Source organism: Eretmochelys imbricata, chromosome 22, assembly GCF_965152235.1.
Source record: "Eretmochelys imbricata isolate rEreImb1 chromosome 22, rEreImb1.hap1, whole genome shotgun sequence".
In the NCBI taxonomy this organism is placed as follows: Eukaryota; Metazoa; Chordata; order Testudines; family Cheloniidae; genus Eretmochelys; species Eretmochelys imbricata.
The window spans coordinates 19,353,665-19,380,431 of record NC_135593.1 but is presented as its reverse complement, the minus strand read 5'-3'; the positions used below and the strand labels follow the sequence as shown (position 1 = coordinate 19,380,431).

The 26,767-nt window shown below is 51.6% G+C and overlaps 2 protein-coding genes across 5 annotated transcripts in view; one reads left to right on the top strand and one right to left on the bottom strand.

Annotated features, from left to right (window-relative positions):
• The window catches only part of DSCAML1 (DS cell adhesion molecule like 1), a 366,671-nt gene extending 364,534 nt beyond the window's left edge, over positions 1-2,137 (top strand). The window contains exon 33 of the mRNA XM_077839967.1: positions 1,701-2,137. Within this exon, the coding sequence (XP_077696093.1) occupies positions 1,701-2,137 (437 nt within the window). The remainder of the gene's footprint in view (positions 1-1,700) is intronic.
• Positions 2,138-2,464: 327 nt separating this feature from the next.
• LOC144278592 (uncharacterized) lies at positions 2,465-26,748 on the bottom strand. Of its 4 annotated transcripts, none has more exons than XR_013348609.1 (5): positions 23,623-26,748; positions 21,474-21,575; positions 16,797-16,839; positions 9,098-10,158; positions 3,368-3,738 (listed from the first exon to the last, which is right to left on the bottom strand). XR_013348609.1 is itself a non-coding variant. In XM_077839969.1 (5 exons), exons 1-4 carry the CDS (start codon positions 23,674-23,676, stop codon positions 10,037-10,039), a joined length of 321 nt encoding a protein of 106 aa, XP_077696095.1. In that variant the 5' UTR covers positions 23,677-26,748; the 3' UTR covers positions 9,066-9,318; positions 10,006-10,036. The 4 variants fall into 4 exon arrangements, 3 of the variants coding, with proteins under 3 accessions (XP_077696096.1, XP_077696095.1, XP_077696094.1); XM_077839969.1 differs by lacking the exon at positions 3,368-3,738 and having other exon boundaries at positions 9,066-9,318; positions 10,006-10,158; XM_077839970.1 differs by lacking the exons at positions 3,368-3,738; positions 9,098-10,158 and adding an exon at positions 2,465-2,988.
• Positions 26,749-26,767: the final 19 nt, after the last annotated feature.

Here is a 26,767-nt window from a genome sequence, read left to right as displayed (position 1 = left end):
AGGCTTTAAGGGCTCATGAGCTCGGAGAGGGAAGCGATTACTTACCACAGAACTTGTCGTATCAGTTTTACCCCACTACACTCTCAGCCCTTCTAAGGGCAAACTGAAGCATGGATGACAACTAGACAGAGCTTCTGCTCTCGAGAGGAGTCAAGGGCCACTGACCCTGTTGCCGTCCTCTAGCTTGCGCACACCTACATAATCCTTTCCAGCAGCTAACTTAGAGCCTTCGGGTTCACACTGTGATCAATGCTCACTAAGCCCACTTTCCTTTCTCCCTACTAGCCTTACATGTCTGTTATAAGGATTATTATTCACAGATGATCCCTGGTAATTTACTGTTTGTGGCGTTATGCATTGGGTGCTGCTTTCAGTCCTCACTCCTGAAATTCTAAGGAGCAGTCCACTGATGCGGCAAGGTTAAGGGCTCAGTCCTGCAAACGCTGCCACCCACGATCCCCCACCTTCTGTGAGCTCAAGGGGACTCTGCAGATATTACTCCCCCATCCATAAATATTTGTAGAATTGGACCCTAGAAGAGTAAATGATTTGGTTTGGCTGAGTGGGGACACAGGTGAATCTCACCACCAGAGGTTTATCCCGATTGATAGCTCACAGAGTCTTATTAATTGTTAGTGGATGGACTCAACCCTGCATTCACAGGGAGCTGGGCTAGATAAGCCACTAGCTTCCCACCCCCACCAGGACAGCACTCTCCCCTTTATCTTGTGCATTTAGGGACTGACCTTTGGATCCTATGGACGCTGTTGCTGCCTTGCTAGCTCCGTGCAATGCTTTTCCATCTAGGGCTCACGCCATTCCAAGTTGCTGAGAGATGGTGGCCAGCTTTCCATTTTACCTGTTTGTGAGTGAGCTATAGATGCCTTCGGGTGCTGAACTCAAGATAATACCAACCCGGGCCCAGAAATGAATTCTCTAATCTTATAACCATCACTCCACCGTTAGCATTCACCAGGCCTGAATCTGCTGTGATCTGTATAGGAGCCCCCTGCATTTACATTACTTCATGATCTACACTCTCAGGAAGGGTCACCTACTGTCCTAGACCCCTCTTCTGCCTTTGCAGTGATGTTCCCGTGAGGCATGGGTTTCCTTCTCTCCACCCCTCCACTGACAGCTGCTGGGCTGGGGGAAGCTAGAAGGAAATGATCCTCTCGAACCTCACCCACAAAGCCCCTGGGCGGAACGGGACTCCAGTCCCAGCAAACAAAACTAAACTGCAGCATCTTTCTTCCCCCATCACTATTGCAGTTGCATTTCAGCAGCAGAGGCACCTCAGGTCTCAACCTTCGCTTTCCTCCTGACAACACTACTTTTCCTTAGGGTCTCCTCACCGTTACTGGGCAGCCATACGTTAGATACTTCCTCTTTTTATAGCATGGGTCCTTTATCATCCTCAGAGATGAGAGTATCAAATCGTGACGCACATAAAGAACAGGGATCTTTCCTCTCTGATCCTGATAAGAAAAGCACAAAGGCAGAGCAAGGTTCCTGGCGTGAAAGCACACACCACAAACCATTTGTGCCTGTGTAGAAAGAGGAGACCTGTGAAGAGCGAAAGACAAACGGGTGCTTGTTGTCAGGCACACGCGGGGGTCAGTCGTGACTCTTGCTTCCCCCACTCTGTGCGAAACTGCTAGGCGTTTCAAGCACCTTACCTCTGTCTTTGTTCCCTGCAGGCGATTACTGCAACCTTCCTTTGTACATGAAATCAGAAGCATTCTTCCGCAAGCCTGACATCCACAATCCTTGTCCAGTGGTCCCACCCAGGGAAGCCTCCATCCGAAACCTAGCCAGGGCTTATCACACGCAAGCGAGGCATATGACGCTAGACCCAGGCAGCAAGCCTTTGGGCCTGCCACACCCAGGCTCCTCCACAACTACTTTACCTCAAAGAACACTCACCATGCCTGTCTCGGCAAACTCCGCTTCTGCTCCTGCCGCTTCTGCTCCTGCCGCCGATCCCGCTCCTGCCGCCAGCGCTGAGCCACGCATGCCCACACACACCAAGATGGGAGGCTCTAGAGACTCTTTACTAGAAATGAGCACATCCGGTATAGGGAGATCTCAAAAACAAGGGGCTGGAGCGTACTCCAAATCCTACACTCTTGTGTAGGAAACTAGAAAACCAATTTAAAAGAAACTGCTGGTTTCCTGCATTATTTATATTGAAATAAAATAAACTCTTGTACATAATGAACTCTTTTGTATAAATGAAACTATTTTCTTCTTCTCCAGAACTGAAAAAGAAGCCAGGGCACAAAGAATTTGATGTTACAGATTTAAAATATATATATATATATATATATATATGTGATCTTATATTTCACATTGTTTTGAAAGGAGCACAAAGAGACTCAGCGATTTTTCCCCCTGATATTATTGGTGGTTTTGAAAAGCAAATTCTCAAAGACATTGCATGCTGTTTACTGTTCTGAAAACAACAGGAGTTGCTTTGATTTGCAAATGCTTATGTGTTAATACCTTTTTCTATGAAAAAACCCAGCGCCGTGTGCAATAAAAGTTATGTTTATACGTTGGAGTTTTCCATTTGATTCAAGCCTCAGGATTGCACTAGGAGTGGACCGGGTTGGGAGAAGAGCTCAAACAGCTGAGAGAAGGGTTTAGTGCTCTTAGCTTTTCAGTAGCTCGTGGCAGTTTGCACGTCTGCCTAAAAACCATGGCTGTAAAGCTTTAGCCAGGCCACTAAGCCTGCAGGGAAGCAGGGAATGGAGAGACACAAGCCAATCCATCACAGATCAGCAGGAGCCTCTCCCCCACCCCAGAGGGCAAGTGTCAGGCCAGCTGGGGGCACTAGGAATTGCGAGGGCATACGCTTTCTTGCCTACCTTTTGTCTTGCTTCTCGGTAGTAGCTGTGAGCCCGCAGCAGGGCAGGGAGCAGGCACGTCGGCTGTCTGCAGGCAGAGGCAGTGCCCCAGTGGCTCCGAGGCGGCTGGGCATACTCACTGAGGAAGAAACCAGTGGCAGTGCAGTGAGGTGCAAGGAGGCTGCGAGATATGTAGGAGGCTGTGCAGCCTGGCTATGGTCCCAGTCCTGGAAGGGCATGTGCCAGGGCAGCATCCTATGACTTCAAGAGGATTCCATGTAGGAACGGCTCCAAACTGGGTCCAGGAGAACCTCAAAGACACACACACACACAGAGCAAATACTTCACTGCCTTGAGGCTTTAGCCCTGGTACTCAGGGCTTCAACTGGGGGGGGAAGCGGGGCAGGGCTTCAGCCCCCCAGGAGGGGCCTAGACTTGGGGTGCGCCAGTTTCAGCCCCAGCACTCCCCCCATAGCCAAAGCCCCAAACCCCAGAGCTTCCCGCCCCCCGCAGCTGAAACCAGGAGTGGAGCTGTGGGGAGCCCCACACAGGGCTGGAGCCCCAGCGCTCCCCCCAGGTCTAAAGCCCCGAGCCATGGTGCTCCCAAGGGCCAGAAGCCTTGCTGAAGTGGCTGAAGTCCATAACGTCTTGGTCAGTGTTACCGACAACTCCCACTTCTGAGGTTCTGCTGTAGTTCTCATTTGACGCTAGAGGAGGTGCAGCGTGTGAAGTCCGGAGCTGTTCTGGCCTCCATATCCGTGCTGTGCACGGCTCTCCCCGCAGACACAGCTGCTCTTCCAGAGTAAGGAGTTGGACTCTCGCAACCCTTTCCTTTCTCTCGACCCGCAGCTGGCTACACGGTGAATGAGATGCCTAACGTAACATGTTCCTCATCAGAAAGAAAAAGATGCGTGGGTGACCTGAGAGCATTACAGTACAGGAGAAGAGCTGGGTTTTTTTTTTAAATCCCAGCTACAGTTAATTGGGAGAGATTTTCTACATAGACTAAAATCTATTGAATGCGTAAGGACATTCTGTAGAACCTAATTTTCCAAGGGCAGTTTTGCTCTGAAACATAGATTAACTGTTTAAATTCTATACACAGAACAACGGATCTTGGTTCCTATGTACAACATTGCAACTGTATTTTAAATTCTGCCTTGGGATGGGCGCTGCTAGCAGCTGTAAAGAGAGCCTTTTGGGAGCCGCCCACCAACCGCTTCGAGCACACAGGGGACTGGGTTTGTCTAGAGGAGGAGCAGGCTGGCAGGAGCAGAAGGGAGAGCCGCTTCACACGTGGGGGCTTGGCCGGGATCCATCTGCCAGACAGAGCCAGGAAAGCTTGAGAGGCAGCCTGTGTGAGGAGAGGCTGAACCTGGAAAGAAAAGGCAGGCAGAGCACCAAGCCCCAGTGGGATGGCAGGCAAAGAAACAGCAGGCACTTACTTCCGGAGTTCCTGAAGGAACAGACCCACGTACAACAGCAGGTATTACAGAATCTGACAAGTCCTGCACTGGGGAGGGGGGCTGGGCCCGGGCCCGGGGAGGATCCCAGTGCCTTTGTACTGACTTTCAAAAGAACTGCTGCTGGCGTGAGCTGGGGTAAAGGTTTGTGGGCATGTCGTTAGCCCTTACCTGTCGGGAGAAGCCCAAGTGCTTACCTGGCATTGAGCAAAGAGCAGGCCAAGAACTCTGAGGTGTTAAATGCTGCTATATTGAACCATGTAGGTTTATGTCGGCCAAAAGATACTGGCAAAAATATAGGGCAGCCAGGTGGACATCTGGGGTAAGGCCCAGAGCATTTGCACAGATTGGGACTGACTGGGCCACCTGCTGGCTGAGGCAAGATGTGGAAGCAGTCCTGGATGCTGTGATATTACGCAGAGCCTTCCAGAGACCACGAGGGTCTGGAGACACCAACCAGAGACAATGGAGGCAACGTCAAAACTGGCCAAGAAGCATTCCAAGATTTGCAAAGAAAAGCAGCTTGTCCAACACAAGCAGTATGACCTGCAGGCGTGAGACAGGAAGAAAGGAAGGCCACTTGGTCAGACACGATATAACCTGCTAGCAGCGCAGGGGAAAAGGCATCAAGTGGGACAGCTCATATATGAAACGTGGTCTGGGGGAATGTTGTGGCTAGACTGGGGTGATGGAAAGCTCTCAGAAGGGAGTAAAAACTGTTCCAGTAAGGGTGGGCTGACAACCAGAGATGGGGTTGTTTCTTCAGAGGCCAGTTACTCACTCTTGCAGAGCAGGCTGGTTACATCACGGTGGTTTTGGGACGGGTACATGCTCTAGGAATGGAGCGTATACACGGGGAGGAAAGCCTTTTCCAGCGGCATCATCCCAGTAGAGTTGTGCAGGAGGTAGAGGCCCCCCATCCCGGGGTTGTGGGGACTGATTGGAACCCATTCCCTTTAAGGTTATGAAGAGCCGCGCACTGGAGGGAACCTCAATGGATGGTAAGACACAGAGGGGTCAGTACAGGACTCAGACCCACAAGCCAAAAACGTGAGGCCCAGATTGGAAATGCCAGGGCAGAGAAAAAACCCTAGACAAATACCAACGAACCCAGAACGTGCGGCCCAGGTGGGAAATGCTGGAGAAAGGGGTGAAGGAGCAAAGGGGGCCTATACAAGGCAAACCAAAGGAAAAGATGGAGCAAACCCCCAGTTGGGGGCCGAGAGGAGGTGGATGCCGGAGGACTTAATAGCTAACAGGGAGCAGAGACCATCAGACTGTGAGGTGCTGGTTGGGGAAAAGGCCACAGTGTGCTCTACAAAGGATGGGACAGACACAGGGCAAAAGTCTGTGGGATGCCCCTGTGGGTCGAAAGAGCCCTAGGGTAGACGCCCACCTAAGGAATGCTCATTCTGTGGATGGAGAATGGGAGACGGTCCACAAGAAGTCAGACTAAGGGGATTCCAGAGGCAGTGCGGGATTGCTGCCCTCCATAAAGAAGGGAGAGCACTGACCAGAAGAAAGCTGATCCCTCATTAGAAAAGGGGGTCCTAGCTAACGCTGTACTAACATAACACACAGCTCCTCCCAGGAACTCTGTTCTTGCCAGCAAGGGGGGGGTGGGCAGGCCAGGCTTCATGAAAATACCAGAGCAAGCACCTCGGTTGGAAATACCATCAGAAGCACCAGGTCTGTAAAGAGAAGGGCTGACGCAGTGGAGGCAAATACCATTTCCTCCTCTGTACCCTGCTGGGAATGGGAACAGCAATTCTCCAGTAACTGAATGCACAGTTCTAGCAGCATGCCCAAGAGCAGGCAGGAGGCTATGGCACAGCAGCTTTGTAGAAGTGATGGGTGCTGTTTCCTTTTCTGTTTTGGGGCTGGAGGGATGTCTCGCTCGTCTCCACCCAGTCAGGTGTTGGGTTTGACTTTGCTGCTCTACAGAGACACTCAGGGCAGCATTCTCCACCTGCAAACCCACTGCCTGCCACCTTCCCACCCTACTTGCTCTCTTGCTGCTCAGTGAAGGGTTTGAGTTCTGCTGTACCATAGGAGGGGTGCTCAGACCATGCATCCAACTGGTATAGATAAATACCTGGTTTCCAAAAACAGATGCCCACAGCAGTTGCCAGCTCCTCTGCCTTTAACATCAGCAGCAGCAGGGAGCCAAGTTCACCATCAGCGAACGCCAGGAGTTTGAGCAGGTTGGTCTTCACCCTGAGTTATCGAAAGACGGCAGCCACAGGCTCTTCGTATACCCCTCACTGTGCTGAGAGCCATCTTTTTAGGACTAGCACTTTGTCTATGCTTTATTTACTGATCTCAAAGCACTTTACAGAAGTAGGGAAACTGAGGCGGGGGGGCGCACAAATGAACACAGGTGCACGTGGTAAGACACAGATTACAGGCCTGCTGCCTACCAGTGCCATGCTCTAACCACCGGGACAAGTTACGTTTTCGCATCCTGGTAGACCGCCATCGCGGCAATGTTTGCCGAGCAGCAAGTTCTGTAAGAACCACCCACAGCCCCTATGGGCTACAGCGAGACAGAAAGGTTGTGCCCGATCCTTACTGAGAAGCCCCTCAGTTATCAGAATGGATTATCATACTTCAAATCACATTCATTTCAGCCTGGGTGCTGGTTAGATTTTACACTGAGACCAGTCACCTGCATGTTTCTAGTCATCTTCTGGTTCTCCCCATTAGACCAAGGCAAGAATGTTTACAAGCAAACTAACATTTCACTAGCACGGTTTCACAATTTTTAAAAACATTTCTACGACGATTGAACAGTCTGAAACAAGGCAGAGACATAAGTAAGTCCTAAAGGGAGAGCCCTGTAAACACCCCTGGCATCGGCACAGTGCTGTAGTCTGTGACCACATGTTCCTCTGAGGTCTGAAATTTCAACCCAGAATCGCAAATGAAAGAGCCAAGAATACTCTCTGCTGTTTGACCAAGTGGGTTGGCAAAATAACGAAAAGGCAGAAGACTAGATTGTCACTTCTTTATTATCATGTAGCTGGTACAAATCTCAATCCTACATTCTAACACAAATTCTCCACTGTACTTTCCCATGCAACTACAGGCCATGCTATTGCACAGCTTTATCCAATCTGGCTCGATTTCCACCACTACAGAAAGATGGGGAAATAGATCAGCCCTAGTCCAGCCTCATTTATTGTTGCTATAACAGGCATATCATTGTAGGAAATTACAAACCAGCATTTCAGGGGAGGAGAAAGTTGCCGAAAGGAATTCAAGTCAAACTGGCCAACCTTTAACTCCCTATTGTTTCACCTGCCCTAAAACATGGGAGGTGCAAGAAACGATTGAGTGAAAAATCAAAGTTTAAAAGGACGTGAAGCCAGTGTCCCCTTTACCTGGTGTCTCTGCCGCACCCAGTACAAGAGGCCCTGATCCTGGCACAGTGCCTTCACAATACAAGCAACAAGAACTATGAGGCTTTCACTGGCTCTTGTTTAACAACCCTCTGCGCAGAAGAGCTGGAACCAGCTGTGCAATAATAGAGGGCCAACAAGCTGTCACTAGGCCATGGCTTGGAACGAGTACGTAGGGGATCAGAGTTCAAGAGGCAGATACAGGAAAAGAGGGCGCAGAACTACTGGGGAGAGGAGAGAACCCAGAGACAGTAACCCCCTCACTGAGCATTGACATTGGGCTTTACATATTTAAAGCACTTTACAAGCATTGATTAACAAGCACGCAGCTGGGGATGCAGCAGCATTCATGGCCACGTGGGAGGGAGCTAGGTCAGCCTGCAACGGGGGCACGGGGCGGGGGGGGGGAGGGCAGGCTAGAGATGCGGGACCAGGCGCTCTCAAGGAGGTTCAAGGGCCCGAGTCCATTGTGGGCACTGCACAGAATCACTGTCAGCTACAGCAAGGAGGCAGCTGAGAACCCTTCTCAAGGGGGCAGAGCAATATAGTTCAACACTAGCAATCTCTTGTGCACAAGACGATTCATAGGTCCCCCCGCACCCCACCACCCCACCAGGGCAAAGTCTCTCCCACTTACAGCTGTTGGAGGGTTGCAATGCACCAGCGTATAAAATTCCCTTACATTTGTTCTAATGTAACCAGCCAATCCATCCTGACCCCTCAATGACGTTCTCACTGCACTTCCTGGGTTACCCAATGCAGATACACATCCCAGAGCTTGACACCTTTACCCTGCTCCCCATAGATTCCCCCTTCCCCCCCCCCTCAAAAACAGTCCTCTTACAAAACCCTCAGAGAGACAGGGACTTAGCAACTCCACCCCCACCTCCTGGAAGCACATGCCACTAGCCATATATAAATGTGAGAGCTCATCACCACATCCCCCCCAGTCTATTGCGTGCACTGCTCTGGCCTAATGCCGAGGACACTGTAAACTCCTCGAGGCAAACAGTGGGTATCTTACCTGGCCGTATGTCATGGACAACTGTGGCCTAGCTAGAGGACAGCGGTGTGACTAGCCCCATCGGGCAGGAGCGATTAGCAGAGGGAACGACTACTAGGTTAGGGTGACAAAACAGAAGGGACAGGAGAAAGGAGACAGGGAAGATCCATCAACCGTGCATCAAGTTAAATGCAGGGGTGGTGGTCAGCATCCACACATTTGCAAGCACCTCCTTTCTATGCCTCTCCCAGCTGCTCAACCTACTCCCGTGACCCCACGACCCCTCCCAGCTTACCACAAACCCTACAGCCCCTGCTGCCAGCTCCCCCTTCCCCCAAGTAACCTGGCCCCTCTCTCTAGCTTTTGTCCTGCTAGAAGTACCTAGCTCTCTAAGAGTCAGCACTGGCCCCTGCTGCGGCTCCAGGACTCAGACCTGCTCCCACGAGGGCTCTGGAGCAGGCAGAAACATGCCCTGGCACGCTGGGTTAGTTACTATGTGGACATAGGACTGCTGCCTCCTGCCCACTCAACCGCGGTCACATGGCCAGACGGTGGAGCTGGCCCAAGAGCTCAGCTTCACCATGGAGGGATTCATTCCAGATCTACAAAAGGAAAAGAAGGAGTACTTGTGGCACCTTAGAAACTATTATCTAAGGTGCCACTAGTACTCTTTTTCTTTTGGCGGATACAGACTAACACGGCTGCTACTCTGATTCCAGATGCCACAGTGAACCTAGTTCGGCACTGCACTGAGGGAGGGGTGTCCTGCCCTATGCCAATTTCAGACAAGCCCAGACACTTAGAGATGCCAGATGTGGCCCCTCTGCTCCCTCCCACCCACCTCCTTGGGTGCAAGAGGCCAGAAAGATGGGAAAAGAGCCGTGTGCAAAAACGTACATCCAACCGATGGGCACTTGGACACTCCAGCACTGAAGGTGGCGTGAGAGTGCTGGAGCCCCAGTTAGCACCCACAAATCTGAGATTTGGGCCTGCAGGTCTCAAAGCTGGGCTCCATGTCAGTCTCTGGACTCCAATTCCCACCCAGTCAAACACTTGATCTCCCTGCGCCCTGCCCAGACCCCCGGCAGGGGCTATGGCATGCGGGGATGGGCTTGCCACAAGGCTTGCAACTGAAGGCCAACGTAGACACCCTGACAAACACGGACATGTCTCTAAATCTCTGCACACAGGGAGCACTAAGAAGAAGGGAGCAGACAGCAGGCGAGTGTGGATTCAGGGAGCCACCACAACAGTGACGGAAAAACTTCTTGTTCTCAAGGAAAACCAACCCAACACATAAGACAGGGATCCCGGCCACGTCTATTTCTTCTCATGCTTGTGCTGCTGGTATTTCCTGTAGTGAGTCTGGATCGTGACGGCAGCCCGCTCGGTCGGGTCACACAAGCACTGGCTCTTGCTGCTCGAATCAGGAATCATGTTACCTGGGGAGACAGGCAAGCAACACGATGAATCCAACAGTCTGAACGCGTGCTGGTGAAAGGCGCCAGCAACAGCCCTGCAGACTGAGCTCTAGATCCACACGGCAGGGACAGCAGAGCCCTGCCAGCAAATCACCGCTGACCACTCCTAGGGACGAGTGGGAATTCAGTGTACGTGGCCCAGGCCAGCCTCTGCCTTACCACCACCACGGGACCCAGTTCGTGCCATCAGCCAGGGGGTCTTCTGGCACGTAGGTGCTTGTCCACCGGGGCCTGCAAGACTGACCGCAGGTGGCAATGGTCAGTCGCTGCCAAACAGAACTGACCGTAACGGAGCAGCCGCAAGGCCAAAGGCTCTAGTGGGCCATTGCCAAGACTTGCTCCAGCCTCCTGCCCCCGAGTGATGGGCAGAGCTCGGAGCTGGGAATTCTGTTGCACTCTTACATAAGCCCCCGCTTATGCTGACAACTCACAGGCCTCCGCTCCCGCACAATAATGGATGCAGGGCTCTTATCTGCCACCCGTCCATACGACATCCTTAATCTGCTCCTCGTCTCTCCAGGCTAACACGAACAGGCTGTCACATTTCTGCAGAACAAAACCTGCCCAACCAGGGCTGACCTAGGGTTCTTAACCAGACCTATCCCCACTTCCCCCACCCCGTAGGTGGTCTCGTTAGAGTGCGCTGGGGAGTCCCGAATGGACGACAAGGATGGGAATTGCTTCCGGTGGGAGTTCCTCACAGAGTTCAGCGTTCAGGGAACTCAGCACTAAACACAACTGGAAGGAAACCCCAGTTCTCTCTTTTTAACTGTGAATTTAGCCCTGGGGAGAGTAGCTGGGTCGATGACCCTGGAGAGACTCATACCCCTTATTTAACCACAGATCAGACAGCAAAGGCCTCCATGGCCCATTGAATCCTTAGCACTTCTCTTCACATCAGGAAGCCTCCGACAAGGTCTCACACCAAAGGCTCTTAAGCAAAGTAAGCTGTCGTGGGAAAAGAGGGAAGGTCCTCTCCTGGATCCGTAACTGGTTCAAAGACAGGATACAAAGGGTAGGAATGATCAATCAGTTTTCACAGTGGCAAGTGGCAAATAGTGGGGTGTCCCAAGGATTTGTACTGGGACGTGTGCTGTTCAACATATTCATGAAGGAGTTGGAAAAAGGGGTAAACAGCAAGGTGGTAAAATTTTCAGACAATACTAAATTACTCAAGACAGTTAAGTTCAAAGCCGACTCTGAGGAGTTACAAAGGGATCTCACTCCACTGGGCAACAAAATGGCAGATAACTGAAAAGTAATGGAAAACATAATCCCAAATATACATACAAAATGATGGGATCTAAATTAGTTGTTGCCACTCAAGAAAGATCTTGGAGTCACTGTGGATAGTTCTCTGAAAACATCCACTCAGTGTGCAGCGGCAGTCAAAAAAGCAAACAGAACGTTAGATAGCATTAGGAAAGGGATAGATAAGACAGAAAATATTATAATGCCACTCTGTAAATTCATGGTAAGCCCACACCTTAAATACTGCGTGCAGTTCTGGTCGCCCCATCTCATAAAAGACACATTAAAATTGGGAAAAGTACAAGGAAGGGCAACAAAAATGACTAAGGGTATGAAACAGCTTCCGTGTGAAGAGAGATTAAAAAGACCGGGACTGTTCAGTTTAGAAAAAAAAGAGCTGACGAAAGGGTGAAATGACTGACAGAGGTCTGGAAAATCATGACTGGGGGGCGAAAGTGAAGAGGGACGTGTTATTTACCTATGCACATAACACAAGAACCAGGGGTCACCCAATGAAATTAATAGGCAGCAGGTTTAAAACAAACAGAAGGAAATACTTCTTCACACAACACACAGTCAACCTGTGGAACTCATTGCCAGGGGATTTTGTGAAGGCCAAAGGTATAACTGGGTTCAGAAAAAGAACTAGATACATTCATCGAGAATAAGTCCATCAATAGCTATTAGCCAAGATGGCCAGGCATGAAACCCCATTGTCCGAGCAACCCGAAATCTCCACCATTAAAAGCTGGGACTGCACAACAGGAGATCGATCACTTGATAATTGTCCAGTTCTGTTTGCTTCCTCTGAAGAATCTGGCACCGGCCACTGTCAGAAGACAGGATACTAGGCAAGATGGACCACTGGTCTGACCCACTATGGGCATTCTTATCTCCACCGAGACCAGCACAAGGGGGTCACTTACACCTACTGCAGCACCAGGAACTGTTCACTGGACTGAACCAAGAACCACAAACCTCCTTACATGCAGGCCACGGAACAGCCATCACCAGGTAATCGCTTCTAATCACCACCAACCTAGTCTGGATTTGAACAAGGCGCCAGGCTGCGACTAGCCTATTGCCAGGCCCCTGAGCCACACAGCCTCTCCACCAAGGCAGCATATTAATAGTTGGCATTCAAGACCCCTCATCTGCTATGGAACGCTGTCTTGCTTGGTGTATTTGTACCCCAGTGGCTGAGCCTGGCTTCAGAGCCCTCTTGCTCATCTACAGCCACATCACCACTTACATTGCAAGCAGCTTTGTGCTGCTCCTGCATCTCAGAGGCAGCCAGAGGAAGGGAGGGAATCCTTTTGCTGCAACGATGTTAAACCACTAGATTTCCAAGGTGTAACACACCCAGCATGCTCAACAGAGCTCACCCCCGCCTCCAGCAGCTAGAGGAGATGGGAAGGTTACTCCCAGGGGCAGTTAAACCCAGAGATACTAGGCGAGGTTCTGGGTACCCTGTGCTATTCTAATCTTGCAGGCCCTGTTTGCTATATTACACACAGCTGCTTCACAAGTCCATGCAGCATCTGGTAATTAATCACCTGGGCTCTATGGAGTTGTACAGGGCACTTCCAAGGCGAGGGACTCAGCAGGCCTAGAGAGTTTGTTTCACGTGATGAAAAACGCAGCTATGCCAAGAAGGTTGCACGCCCCGGGACTGCGGAACCCAGGGAAGCTCTTGACACACTGCACGAGTTGTGTCACTTCCTGGGTGAGGGCCTCAGAGATCAAGAGATCCCAGACTGGTTGCCGCCCCAAGTACTCCCCACTTCCTGGGCTGGGGGGGATAACCCAGAACATGAGGCCAAGCAACCACTGTTGCCATGAAGGAGACGAGGTGCCCAAGACAGTCACGGTCCTGCACGTTTCACATCCCTCCAGAGCACAGAGGAGCGCAGACCCTGTTACTCACACTAAACAGAGCCCGCACTCTGGATGAAGATCTCACTACAACTCTCAGGGAGCACCCTGCCCTCTCTGGGGTAGAAAGCTCCTCGAGGTTTGCCCCATTTTAGCAAGAGACCTGTTTTTTTCTGCACCCTGTGCGTAGAAATGAAAGAAAGCCACAAAGCTAGCTGTGCCCAGCAATGGAGAGGGGTCATTTGAACCCATCGTAGCTGGGGGTTGGAGCCGTGCCTGCAGGACTTGTCAGCTGTCACCCAGGTACTGGGGTAAGCGGAGGAGAATCTGCCTTTGAGTCCTTTGGTCAAATCAGCCCGTCTGCCATATATTCTACAGAGAGGCCATCATCCAAGTCCCTGCTCCAGAGGTGGGGAAAAACCCTTTTTCATTACTGACTAAAAATAAATAGCCAGGTGCTACCAAGGACAAAATCCAGGCTCTCAGCACAGGCCACAAGTTCAATGAGTTTGCCGTTCTCTGCCTATTTTTCAGGCGTCTACACCATAGACTTGTTCCAAATGCACTGTGCAGTTCCCCCAAGGGCCCCAGAAATGGCACACAACCACTCAGCTCGGGTCTGTATGGACAACATCCAGGTCAGAGAAGCAGTGGAGCGGGCAAGTGATACAGAAGGGAGAACCCTCCCTCGCTCTCTGCCAACACTAATCCCACTATTTAGACAGCTGTGCTCCCCAAAGCCCTCCCCGTGTTTAATCACAGAGCGGGATGCTCACCCGCTGGCGCACACAGAGAAGAGTAAAAGGAAGCAGGGCACTGTACAGGAATGAAGCGCTCATGCTGATAAATGGGAGCACTCCCTGCCCGATGCTTAATGTCGCATTAGGGAGGTATTGTGAAATTCAACAGAAGCTGAACCAAAGCAGCCCAGCAGCGTTCTTTTAAGCCAACGTGTCACAGCTAAGCACTCCCCTAGCGGTGCTCCAACAGCCCCGTGCCAGATGCTGCTGTATCAACTCAGCTGTGTCACCTGAACCCATGTTTATTCACATCCTAAAAGAAACTGCAAAGTAAGAGACACATAAAACAGCCCACATTGGGAATCAGCTCCTGCCTGCCTGCTCACAACGGGCCCCATCTGCCATAAATCCTGTTCTCGGCACTATCGAACGCCAGAGGCCATGGAGGCAGTTGGAAGTGCGGGGAACATGCAGCAGTAAACCAGGAATAAGCCCCATCTCCGTGTGGATTGTTGTCAGCTCTTAAAGAAATACACCAGCCAAAGGATCTCTGCGGGACTGAGCAGATACTGACCCTATCGATAACGCTGCATTGCTGTAACCCCACAAGTCCAGTTCTCAGTTGGGAAGCAGCCAAAATATTCCTGTTAGGGTGAAAGTCACTTAGGCCTTTGTGGTTTTCACTGTCCATCACTGCAGGCTACAGAACAACAAACAGATGCAGCAAAAACCACCTGGTTGGTAAGTGTGGATCCCTGCACTTGGCACCTCTGACCACAAGGCTACACTGCCCCTCTTCCGTCACAGTGCCCCCATACGGAACTATGGAGAACATTTAGCACTTTCCACCTTCAAAGAATCAATTGCCCTGCATGACACCCTGGGAGGTAGGTCAGGATTACCAGCTCCATTTCAGAGCAGGAAACTGAGGCACACAGAGGGGAAGTGACTCACCCACGGCCACAGGAGGAGTCAGTGGAGAGCCAGGAATAGGATTGGAATGGAATGGAGCATGGCATCCTGGATTGTTACACGTTAATTTTATGGCAGTCACACAGGGACCTGGTGATCTGTGTAACTATGCTGGACGTTCGGGACAGAGATGACCGGCAGCTCACACAGGTGAGAATGCTCAGGTGCTTACATCAGACCATGTCATTACACTGTAGCCCTTTTTCAGACACGCGAGTCCTATTCTACCGGATACCAGCCTGGAGAGGAGGGACAACGGGAGGTGCTAGCTACTTAGGCCTCATTTGAACTACAACGTTTGCACCCATGTAACTAAAACCAGTTTAGAAACTAATTTAATTAAACGGGTGCAAGTCCTTTGTATGGACACTGAAATGCAGTTAGGAGAGACTCAGGTCAGTGCAGCCCAGTCGAATCTGTACGAGCTAACCCGACAGGCGTTAGCCTGGTTTAACCAACTAAGTTTCCAAACAGATTGAGTTAAGTCGGTGCATCTTTCTTGTGCAGATGCCAAAGAGCCTTGGAAAAAATCGGACATCCACAAGGCACACTTGGAAGTGCTTCTTAGAGGGTTAGCAACAGGGAAATGTTAACAGTCTATCTCGATTTCAAAGGGCTGGCCATTGGAAAAACAGGAGCTGCTCAGACAAGAGCTGAACGATGAAGCCCCTAAGTTCCCAATGGCTTGTCAAGGCCCCTGCCAGAAAGCAGCAAGAGACACTGGCTCCAAAACACTTGCAAGTCACAGCAGCACGTCTAAAACTTCTGTTCCAGCTCCACGCTGGAGCATTGATGATCTGGTCAGGAGCACAAAGCCACACGGCCCATACCTGCTGAGCACCAGATCCTGCTGTGGAATCCCCTGCAGGGGGCTTTGGAAGGGGTAGGGAAAGGGCACCCACGACCGTGGCAAGAAGCATCGTCTGCTCTGCTGCATGTGGCTTTCCTGAAGGATGCCCATGAGAAGCTGGAATTCAGCTCAGTGGCCCACAGGGACTCCAGACCGGAGGAGTCACCACACTGGATTCCCTGCCAAAGTTCCTGTCCAGAACAGGACACTCCGTCCTCCTCAGCAGCAGCCTCCAATCCCCCTTGACTCAGCGCACAGCTCAGCGGCACGTTCCAGCCTCCGCTGCAGAGAGTGGCAGTGCGCCGGCCTTCATCCGATTACAGCCTGAGCTGCGCTGAGAATAGATGTGGACAAATCCTATTTGCTGAGCACTTGACTTCATTAGAGGCAGCAGAATTTGAGGACATTTCAAAGTGGCTCCTGCCAGGCGAGGAGGGAAGAGGATGAGACCCTGGGAAAGAGGGACCTTCTGACACCCACCTCTGTCCATTCTAAAGTCAGCTGGGTGGGTTTGCAGGAGGAGAGGGATTTGCTTGCAGAAACAAGCACATTACAGACCTGCTGCACAGCACAGAGCTCTGCACCAGCTGGACAGTGGGTCAGAGCAGCGAGGCTCCAAAAGGGTACACGGGGTGGGCATCTGGCTATTGATGCTGCCAGCTATAATTAATACAGCCGCCATCCTGCCTGGGATCCTGTACACACTCCCAGATGCTCTGGCTGGCGGTACATTCTAATCAGCACAGAAATGATTAAAAATTAATTAAAAATGGAGTGTGCCGGCTCTGCTGAGTCGGAGCAGCGCTGCTCGGGGGTGCGAATCCCTCCCACAAACCCAGTCTTGTTCCAGTTAACATCTCAGCGGGTCCCCGATCCCTCCTCCTCACGTCAGAGGCATGCTGCGCACTCACCTTTCCGCGAGTAGATGCTGCCGTGCCGAGAGCTCTCACCTTTCTGGAAATAAACAAAACGGAAATAGGGAGAGAGTTAGTCCTGACCCCAACAAGAGCCCGTGAGGATGGTCCCTGCCAAGGCAGCTAAAAGGAGGCAGGGCTGGTTTCAATGTGCTTTTAACTCTCCATTGCTCACAGTGACTCTGAGACCCTGACTATAGTATAGTGGTCCCCGTAGAGGGGCACCATGGAGTAACGCTTCCAGTAATTAATATTTGTGAGAGCACTTGGAAGGCAGAGTTACAGAAAAGGCTCCTGTTACAAAAAAAGAAAAAAAAAAATCAAGTTTTTGAAAACAAGATTTCTTTAATTTGTTTCCCTGACAGCTCAGGAGATTAAATTTGCACTAGCTAGCCTCATTAATGCCTGAGCATGCAGTTCAGATGAAAGAAGACAGTGAAACTAGCCTGGTCAGTTTCATTGCCTACCGCTCACGCCCTCGCAGGATGCTGCAGTGCCTAGGATGCAAGCTCTGCAGGGGGATGCTTCCATGCAAAGGAAAAGCCGTACTTAAAACCCCCCAAACCTTTCTACCTGGTGCTGTCCCTTTAGTGATGCTCTTCTTTGCCCTTTGGAGAAAAAGAATCTCTCCCCCACAGACTTTGTTTAGAGCAGATTATTTAATTAACAAACACACCCCGCTTTTTCATTAAAAATAAAAATATGCCCATTTGTATCATTACCAGCATGGTCACCTGATCCCACATGCAAGAGTCAGACGTTCCACAGCTGTCTAACCTAGAGTCCAGGAAACCTGGCCAAGTAGTCCCCCAATACTAGTTATTTTTCACATTTCAGGCATGGAAGATCCTTAGTTCTAATAAATAAAATAGTAACAAATAGGATGCTGCTGAGGGAACTCTCCCAGGCCTCTGGAATATGGAGGTCAATGGTTTATTGCCGTCCCTTGGCCTACAGAAAGGGCCCTGGACTTCCACAAGGTCTGGGATATTCAGCCAAGGTGCAGCTGCTCAGCTACTATTAAATACCTTAGCCAGTCACAACCATTATGGAAGCGATCTGTGCTCAAAGCAGCCGCTGGCTGAGCACGCAGCACCAAGTCCATTGGCCAGCGAGAGAAGAGAGGCAGCCTTGAGTGCGGTGCTGCCACCGGGGAGTCGTGGCATGGGCGACCATGGAGCGGAGCTGGAGATCTGCTTCTTTAGCTACAGGGGACTGAGAACCACTTCATGCCCTACCCTAGTATTTCTGCACAGGAGTGGCAAGGAAGAGTGTAAGGGGAGAGGGGATGGTGCTAGGCCCAAAGGTAGTGGAGGCTGGAGGAGAGAAAGGTGACTGTCTTCCAGGAAGGTCACTCCTAGTTCCAGTTTCCACCTGGAAACCTGCACCCTCTTAGAGGCAGACTTGGAGCAGCTAGAGGCACTGCACAGGTGCTGCAGCACCAAATCCTGAGCATAAAGTTGTTTGACTTTGTGCAAAAAGTCACAAAGATCTGGCTTCCTTCAGTTGCTCAGTTTACTCAAAAGTGGCACTGGAAGCTCTTCAGCCATGTCACCAGGACAGCAAAAACACCCCCACACATCGTGCTCTCAAGCTTTCCATCGACATCCCGCAGGGCCAGCCCACAGATTGTGAATCTTCTGGATTGAGACAGACCTGAGAACTTCACTACACAACACCTGGTGCAACACCATCAACCGTGGTCATTCTGGCCGGTACAACGCTACTTAGTACCCTCGGCATGTTTGCCGATGAGGGTGTGTTAACAGGAGCGTCATATTTAAGACACGGGAGGTAACTGTCCCACTCTACTCCGCGCTGGTGAGGCCTCAGCTGGAGTACTGGGTCCAGTTCTGGGCTCCATACTTTAAGAAGGATGTGAACAAACTGGAGTCTCGAAGAGAACAGAAGAAGTGATCAAAGGGTTAGAAAACCTGACCTATGAAGAAAGGTTAAAAAATGGGGCATGTTTAGTTTTGAGAAAGGAAGACTGAGGGGGGCCTGAGAACATCTTCCAACAGGGTAAGGGCTGTTCTAAGGAGGACGGGGATCAGTTGATCTCCATCTCCACTGAAGGTAGAGGTAATGGGCTTAATCTGCAGCAAGGGAGATTTAGGTTAAATATTAGGAAAACCCTTTCTAACTCTAAGGCTAGTTAAGCTCTGGAACAGGCTTCCAAGGCAGGACGCGGAATCCCCATCATTGGAGGTTTTTAAGAACAGGCTGGACAAACACCTGTCAGGGATGGTCTAGCTGTACTGGTCCTGCCTCAGTGCAGGGGCCTGGACTACATGACCTCTCGAGGTCCCTTCCAGCCCCACATTTCTATGAAGGACAAGGAATTGAGGGAAGGAAAGGGAAAGTGCATGGAGTTTGGGAAAACTCCAATTACTGCATGAGGTCACTACTTTTCTGGACCACGTTGTGTCGCCAAGTTCAAAAGACTTGTCAGCTGGGATTGGATAAAGTTGGTTGGAGACTCAGAAGGAAGTGGGGTTGGATGTAGCTTGTAAGCAGGGACCCTCTTGCTGTGTAGCTTGAGTCACTGTTGGGTTATTGTGCTCTTGCATTTTTTCCTTCTCCAGGCAGAGGCAGAGAATTATGTTCACGTCTTCACCTGAATTATTCCCTATCACATACATTCACACACCTCCCTCGAACGGCTCTTTTGTGGAGTTCCACTTTTATTCTCTCCAAGAGTCCAGACCCACACTGTTCAGTCTGAAAGTTCACAGATGGTTTCACCTCCGCAAATTCCCCTAGGACCTGACTGCCAGCTGGATTCTCTCTGTCCCATACAGGTTTGCCTTCTTCTCGGTCCTTAAACACCCTCCCTCAAATGTCCCCTCTGCCTTCCTTGCCTCTGTCTCGCTAAACCCTTCCCAACAAAACCCTATCCCAAAAATAAAATAAACAAATCGTAGCATTAAGATGGGGTTTGCAAACTCTCACTTGGGTCACTTGGCCTTTATGTTCTATATTTTCCACTGCGCTGTCTGCCAGGTCTATTTAGACTGTAAACTCTTTAGGGAAGAGAGCGCCTCTGTTTCTCTACTTGTACAGCGCCTTGCACAACGGAACCATGGCCTGGGTTGGGGTCCCTAGGCACTACCACAACTCAGTAATAAGTTCTACTAATCACTGTGTTATCAGCAGCAATGCAGAGTCTGCAGCTGGAACGCTGAACCAGTTGGCTGGAGACGGAGCAAGGAATTCCAGCTCACTACCCTGCAGGACTAAGAGGAACAGGCACCTGCTTGTGTCAGTGGAGCCAGGAGATATGGGGAGTGACCCGGGGCCGGTTCTCCAGAGTCACAGCTGTGTGTTAAGGTGTACGTTCACTAACAATTCAAAGCCTGGCCTTTGCCTCCTGAGACCCACATTTCCCTTCCTGCGCCTGCACTAGCAGGGATGCTGCAAGTGGCATTGGCCAGCACTGTCAAGATACAATTCTGTTCTTTGGCTGCTGAACATCCCCGGCTCGCCCTGTCTCATGGCTCGCTACCCAGAAACACGCAGACGACTGGCTACAGATAATAAAAGAGCATGGAGGCGACTCCCCAGCTGTGCTCCAGGAAAGGTCTGAGCAGGTTAGAAGTGCCGGGCATTTCCTCACTAACCAAACAGGAGGGAACTAGTCATTGTTCTGGGTCTGCAGCACCCATGAGGAAACACAGAGCGACCGCTGGATTTGCAACACTGGGCCCAGCTAGCCTGCATGACTGGACTTCCTATCATTGTGTGTTGTGGCAATGCATGGAGGGTCCTCTAAGATTCAACATCCCATAGGCTCCAAGCCCAGAAGGGCCATTGTGACCATCTAGGCTGACCTCCTGTTTAGCACAGGCCAGGGAACTTCCCCCAAATAATTCCCAGAGCAGATCTTTTAGTAAAGCATCCAGTCGTGATTTTAAAATGGTCAGAGACAGAGAATCCACCTTTGCCCTTGGGAAATTGTCCAATGGTTAATTACTCTCACTGTTAAAAATGCACGTTGTATTTCCATTCTGAATCTGCCTAGCTTCAACCTTCAGCCTTTGGATTGTGTTCCACTTTCCTCTGCTAGACTGAAGAGCCCATTATCATATATATATATTCCCCATGGAGATACGGACAAACTGCCCTCTGGTCACCCTTTAACCTCTCTTTGTGAAGCTAATCCGATTGAGCTCCTTGAGTCTATCGCTATCAGGCAGGTTTTCTAATCCTTCCTGTGGCTCTTCCCGAACCCTCTTCAGTTTATCAGCATCCTTCTCAGACGGTGGGCTCCAGAACTGGACACAGCATTCCAGATCAGGAGCCCATCCCGGTGGGCTCTGCACAGAGACATCATGAGAGACAGTCCCTGCCCCCTGGAGCTGACAATCGACACAGACAAAACAGACACAGGGTGAGAGGGGAAATGGAGGCACAGGAGGGGGCGTGACTGGCCCAAAGACACCAAGCAGGTCAGTGGCAGGAGTCTTTCAACACCTACTCCAGTGCCCTACCCACTTGGCAACACGGCCACATCCCTCTCACGAGACACTGCACACGAGCCCACCCTCGGGTGCTGGGTTGCTTGGCTTGTGGCCATGCAGCATCACGCTGCCATGCCTCTAGCTGTGGGCAGTTGGCCCCTCCCAGTCTAAAGCGCCAATGACTACAAAAGGAGACAAGGAGAGCGACACGTACCCCACTGTCCCGGCGGCTCTGGGTCACATACTGGACCTGCCATGGCAGGGGCTGGTACACGAGATAGGGCAGCGGCTCCTCATGGAACAGGCTGGTTCTGAGCTAGGTTGTGGAGAAAGGCAATGCAGGTTAGAGAGAGAGACTCGTCTGTACACAGACCTGCTGCCCACTTCCAGGGAGACCAGCAAGAGCCAGTGCTTATGTTTGCACCGTGCTCTCCTGTGTGCACAGCTCCTTCATCTCCCTTAGGTCCTGTGACATCCTTGCCACATGCCTGGGGGCGGGCAGGGCCAGGCCAGTACCCCACTGTACACATGGGAACTGAGGCCCAGGGAGACTAAGGGACTTTCCCACGCTCACACAAGAAGTCTGGGGCAGAGCAGGGAACGGACCCCAAGCCCCAGGCTAGCACTTTGACCACTGGGCCTTCCTTTCTCTGGCTAGTTAGATACGGCAGTGATGCAGGCTCAGCAACTTGCGGAGGGGGCCTGGAGAAGTAGGACGAGCAAGAAGACAGTTACCTTTACAGTATAATTCGTAACATGAAGGAACGCAGCAGTGCAGATGCCAGGTGTTATTCAGATGCCAGCCCAGGGCCGGGGGCAGTTTTGTGGCCCATTTGGGATTAGGTTAAGACCCCCAAACCTATTTGCGAGGCCTTAACGTTTGCAAACCCTTGTGCCTGCTGCTTATGCCCATGCCCTGGTTCGGACACAATCTTCCCTTTGTGACATCACAATCGGCTGCTGGGGAGATGGTTACGAGGTCACAGGCAGCAGCTTACGAGGAGAAGATGGGGACTCGACAGCAAGCCCAGTGCCACAGGCTCACATTCACAGCTCAGCGGGATGGCTGAGGTTTGCCATGTGGCATCGGGACGTTCCGCAAGGCCCAAGGGTGGGGATGGCAGAAGTGGCGGGAGCTTCTTGCCAGGTGTAGTCTGCTCACAGGAAACGCTCTCAAAGGGGAAAATGCAGAGAGAGCTCCTGCCCCCTTTATCTCCTCCGGGGTCGCTCCTGGGCAGCTCACAATACATGGAGAGGGAGCTTGTCTGCCAGTAGCTCCGTGCATGGCCTTGGGAAAGTCACTTCCCTTCCCTTTGCCCACCATAGGGACAACACCTGCCTCCTCGGGGCATCACAAGGCTGAATTCATTAACATTTGAAAAGCACTTGGAGATCCATGGATGGCTGGTGCTAGAGAAGGGTCTACAGAAGAGGGACGTAGGGTCAGTGCAGCTAGATTTCCTCCTCCCCCAGTAGCGGTGTTTCCTTAAAAAGAGTCAGTAGGTCCAATAATTACATAACGGGCTTGGAAATTGACACAGTCTGAGGGAAGAGAAATTAGTGTATTTTCAGCCTCCGCTGGTTCCCCTCACCAGAGGGCAGCTGAGAAGCTTGACTGCAAAGTAGATAACACAGATTTGAGCTGGGGGACCCCACACGAGGCAGAGCCATAGCCCCGGACAAGGGAAGGGTGGGAATCGGCAGTCTTCCCCTCAGCCCCATGAGCTCTGTCCCCATTATTCAGATTTGCAGAAGCAGCAGCATGCATCTCCAGCACGTAGCCCAGGACTCACGCTGGCTCCAGTGTGTGCCCCAGTGAAAAAGGACAGCACTGCTTGGCAGAGCCATCACAAAGGATGATAAACACCCAAATCCACTTTAAGCCAACACCGTGGAAGACTTGCTTTGGTGCCTAAAGCCACTGCGCTGGAGAGGATCCCGCAGCTGCTTTCTACGACCTTCCCGTACATCATGTTCTCTCCAGCTACACCACTGGAATTTGAAAAAGGGGGGAAAACACCCATACGTTTCATTGAGAGAGATTAATGGAGCCTAGGGAATAGCAGGCGTCCCCAAGCGTGCGGCGTGTCCCAGACAGCACCAGCTCTGTGCTTCACAGCCAGCGCCATCTGCCTTAGAAACCCTGGCCACGAACCCCACCATTCCGGGGTCAGCCGTGGCTGGCAGGAGGCTCCGCTGGTTGCCAGAGGCTGGGGTAGTTCCGAGCCAACAAGAACCAGAGTCCCCGACTAGTTCCCAGTGTCCATAATATAGCCACACACACTGAATTAACAGAATAACAAGCTCCCTAGAAATAAAACCTCATTACACCAAGCAAGCCCAAAAGCCCAGCCTGGACTCACCTGTCCAAACGCTCTCACCATGAAAAACAGCGCAGTCATCAGCGTGGCCAGCATGGTCGGACTCTACAATGGGCTCCCCTCACCTAAGGGAAACAGAAAAATTTCCCGAGACAGAGTCCCGATTGTCACAATGTCACCAGCAACTGAAATGTCCCCTTCTCCGGCTGCAACAGGGCAGATGACCTCCCAACCCCTTAATGAGCTTAGCGCTCGTTCTCCTCCTGCCAGAGTAATTGTTTGCTGTCCTTTCGCTCGTCTAATTGCCGGGGCTTGTCCAGCACATACGGCACCAGTGCAGAGCTTCTTCACCCATCCCCTTCAAGAAATGAATGGGCCCACCGAGTGAGGATTGAAAGAAAGAGGGATGTGGCAAAAGCAGGCACTGGTCGGTGGCTTGTGGGATTACAGTAGCACGGCAATGCCTCTAGCACCCAGGAACCATCTGCTTTTCCATTAGGGACGGGGATTTTTCAGGGCTTTGCAATGCTCCCTGCATGGCCAAAGCTGCTGGCAGGGCTGCGGGGAGGAGTGAGCTGACTGCTTCGATTATTGCCATGACAAAGGAACGTGTATCAGACCAAGATGCACCTGAATAGCTGGCAGGGTGCTCTCTGCCCAGTGCCCCAAGACCCCACCTGAGCTGGAGGGGGGCTAACCCCAGGGTAGACTGCAAGACACTGGCATTTAATCAGGCTTTTAATTGATTTTTCAAATGTAATTAGCAACGGCTGGGGTGAGGGAGTCCTCTGCCAAAGCAGGGCACGGAGCCTCTTACTGAGCCAGCAATAAGCACCACAGCTGAAAGAAACCCAGATAAGGGGCCCCTACAACCCCATGGAACCAGCAGGCCACAAGCCGTCACGGGAATAAAGGAACCATTTACTTCCCCAGATGGAACTCAGCATCACTCTCCTTAACACGAGGTCAGAGAAAACAGCCCGGAAAGCATACTTCCAAAGCACTTTGATACCAGAGTGATGGGTGCTGGACACAGCCCCTCGGGAGACTGAAGCTATCCAGGGAGAGGCAGATAGCCTAGGGTATTATTATTTGACTTACCTCAAGGAGAGAGGACAGCCTAGGGTAACACTCCATCAGACTTCTGCTCTGGCTGCCCTGACCATCCCATCCTATCCCCCTTCCCCTCTCTCTCTCACACACACACACACACTGTACTTTTTAAGGGGTCTCGACTGCTCAAACCCGTTGTTCAACCTCCCAGCCCAGCAGGCCTTTCATCACAAAAGGATCGCAAGGCACTTGACGGAGTGAGCTCAGCACAGGAGAGACAGGATGGCAAAGGTGGAACTAGATGGAAGAAGAGAGACAATCAAACCCTTGGAGTAGACTCCCTTTTCCCTCCAGCTTAGTTTCCTGGGCCTTTCTATTGCAGCATCTCATCCCCTATGAATCACTCTCCTCTTGGGCAAAATCTAGGACTTTAGCAAGTTTTACTCCCCAAAAGCTGCTTTTCAGTAGTCGTCAGAGCTCCATGTGGCTCTAATCAGGGCAATGGAAGATGTGGAGCCAACACTCCCCTCTGGATTTCTCCCTGGCGGTCAATGTCCATGGGAGATCAGCTCAACAAGAAACGTAGGAGTTTCAACAGCACAGGCAAATGGTCTTCTCACTGCGCTGGGAGCACCAGCGGGCGCGGTTCTCTTCTGCCAGCTCCACACAGGACCATGACTTCCCGACTGACAGTGGTGGGAGCAAGGAGAGAAGCAGGCCCTTGGAGAAGAGCACAAACACACCACACTAAACCAACTGCTGTGGGAGTCACCAGGGGCTCTGCAAGGACACCGGTTTCTAGGCAGACAATCAGGCTTCGCCTGTTCTATGCCTCACAGGACATGGCTGGTTTTATGCATCACCATGAGTTTCCCCTTTCCCCTGGTGCTGCCAGCAGCCACTTCACCAGACACTTGAGAGCAGCCTTGAGTCCAGGAGGCCAGGGTTTGGGCATGCCGCGCTTTGACCCAGGGAAGAAAGGAGGAGGCAGACGCAAGTCCATAGCAGGCCCCAGCCAACTGATTTCCGCAGTAGCAGCAGCGGGGGTCGCTGGGGGGAGCAGAGCACAAGGCAGCGGCATGCTGGGGCAGTTGGAGGCAGAAGAAAAGGCTCCTTGTGCCAGTGGTGGGTGGGTGAACAAGAGCCAGGGAGCCACAGACCGGCCATTCGAGAGCTTTCGCACAGCCAGCCGTATCACAGTCGTCCATGATGCACATGCATGGCCACTCAGGACAACAGCACCATGCAGCCCTCAGACCCGGAATGAGCGATTCTGATGCAGGCTGTCTCTCGATAAGCCCCGGGGCTTCGAGTGGATGGTCAGCAAGCTAAGTCTTTGATGCAAGAGCTCTCCTACGTGGAAAGCCATGCATGGGCAGCACAGAACCAGCCAGGAAGAGCTCAGAGGACAGTCATCTAGCTGGCAGAAGGGCTGGGAGGGGAAAAAAAGACAACGGTAGGAAATGAGAGGGAAAGAAATAAACCACGAGAAAAAAAGGGGGCCCCGATTCTGCTTGATTCCCAAAGAAATGGCTCTCTCAGCCATCCAATCAGCAGACTTCGGTGAGAGCAGGGTGCTGAAATAGCACTTGGGAAGGCATTGCTGTTATAAAATAAATGTAAAAGTCAATAGTGACAGCCAACCCGCAGTTACCCAACGTTAACACATCCCCAGGTGCCAGCCAGCTGCCTGGGGAGCCGCCAAGTAACACAGGGAGAGGTGGTCCACGCCAAGTACCACATAGCACAGGCACAGCTGTGTAGAGGCCCCTACCACACCTTTAAAGAGCGTGGTTGTAATTAACTCCACCCCAGCCTTCATCTACTCCAGCCAGAGACACCTCTCCCTCAGCCCTCCAGCTGGTATCGCCCTAGTCTATTGCAGCACAACACCCGCCCTACGACCTTGGCACATGCTTGGGAGGAGGGAGCCACTGCAGAGGTGCATGGAAAGGGGTGGGGGAGAGGCCCGGGGGAAAACCTGGCTCAGGGCTGCCCATGCCGAGTTTTCTGCTGGCTGAAAGCTCTGTTTCCTAGCTCTCTAGTACGCCATTTAGCACCCTAACCTGATAACAAATAGACTTGTTTGTGCAGCGGTCTTTGAACTTGGCAGAGGCGACCTTGACAGGATAAG

What these genes read in the sequence shown, in the direction of transcription:
- LOC144278592 (XM_077839970.1), bottom strand. Translation starts at nt 23,676, where the DNA reads ATGCTGGCCACGCTGATGACTGCGCTGTTTTTCATGGTGAGAGCGTTT. An exon ending in TGGTGAGAGCGTTTGGACAG is followed by an intron (nt 21,576 to 23,622) that starts GTGAGTCCAGGC and finishes TCCACAACCTAG; the next exon opens with CTCAGAACCAGCCTGTTCCA. An exon ending in AGAGCCGCCGGGACAGTGGG is followed by an intron (nt 16,840 to 21,473) that starts GTACGTGTCGCT and finishes GTTTATTTCCAG; the next exon opens with AAAGGTGAGAGCTCTCGGCA.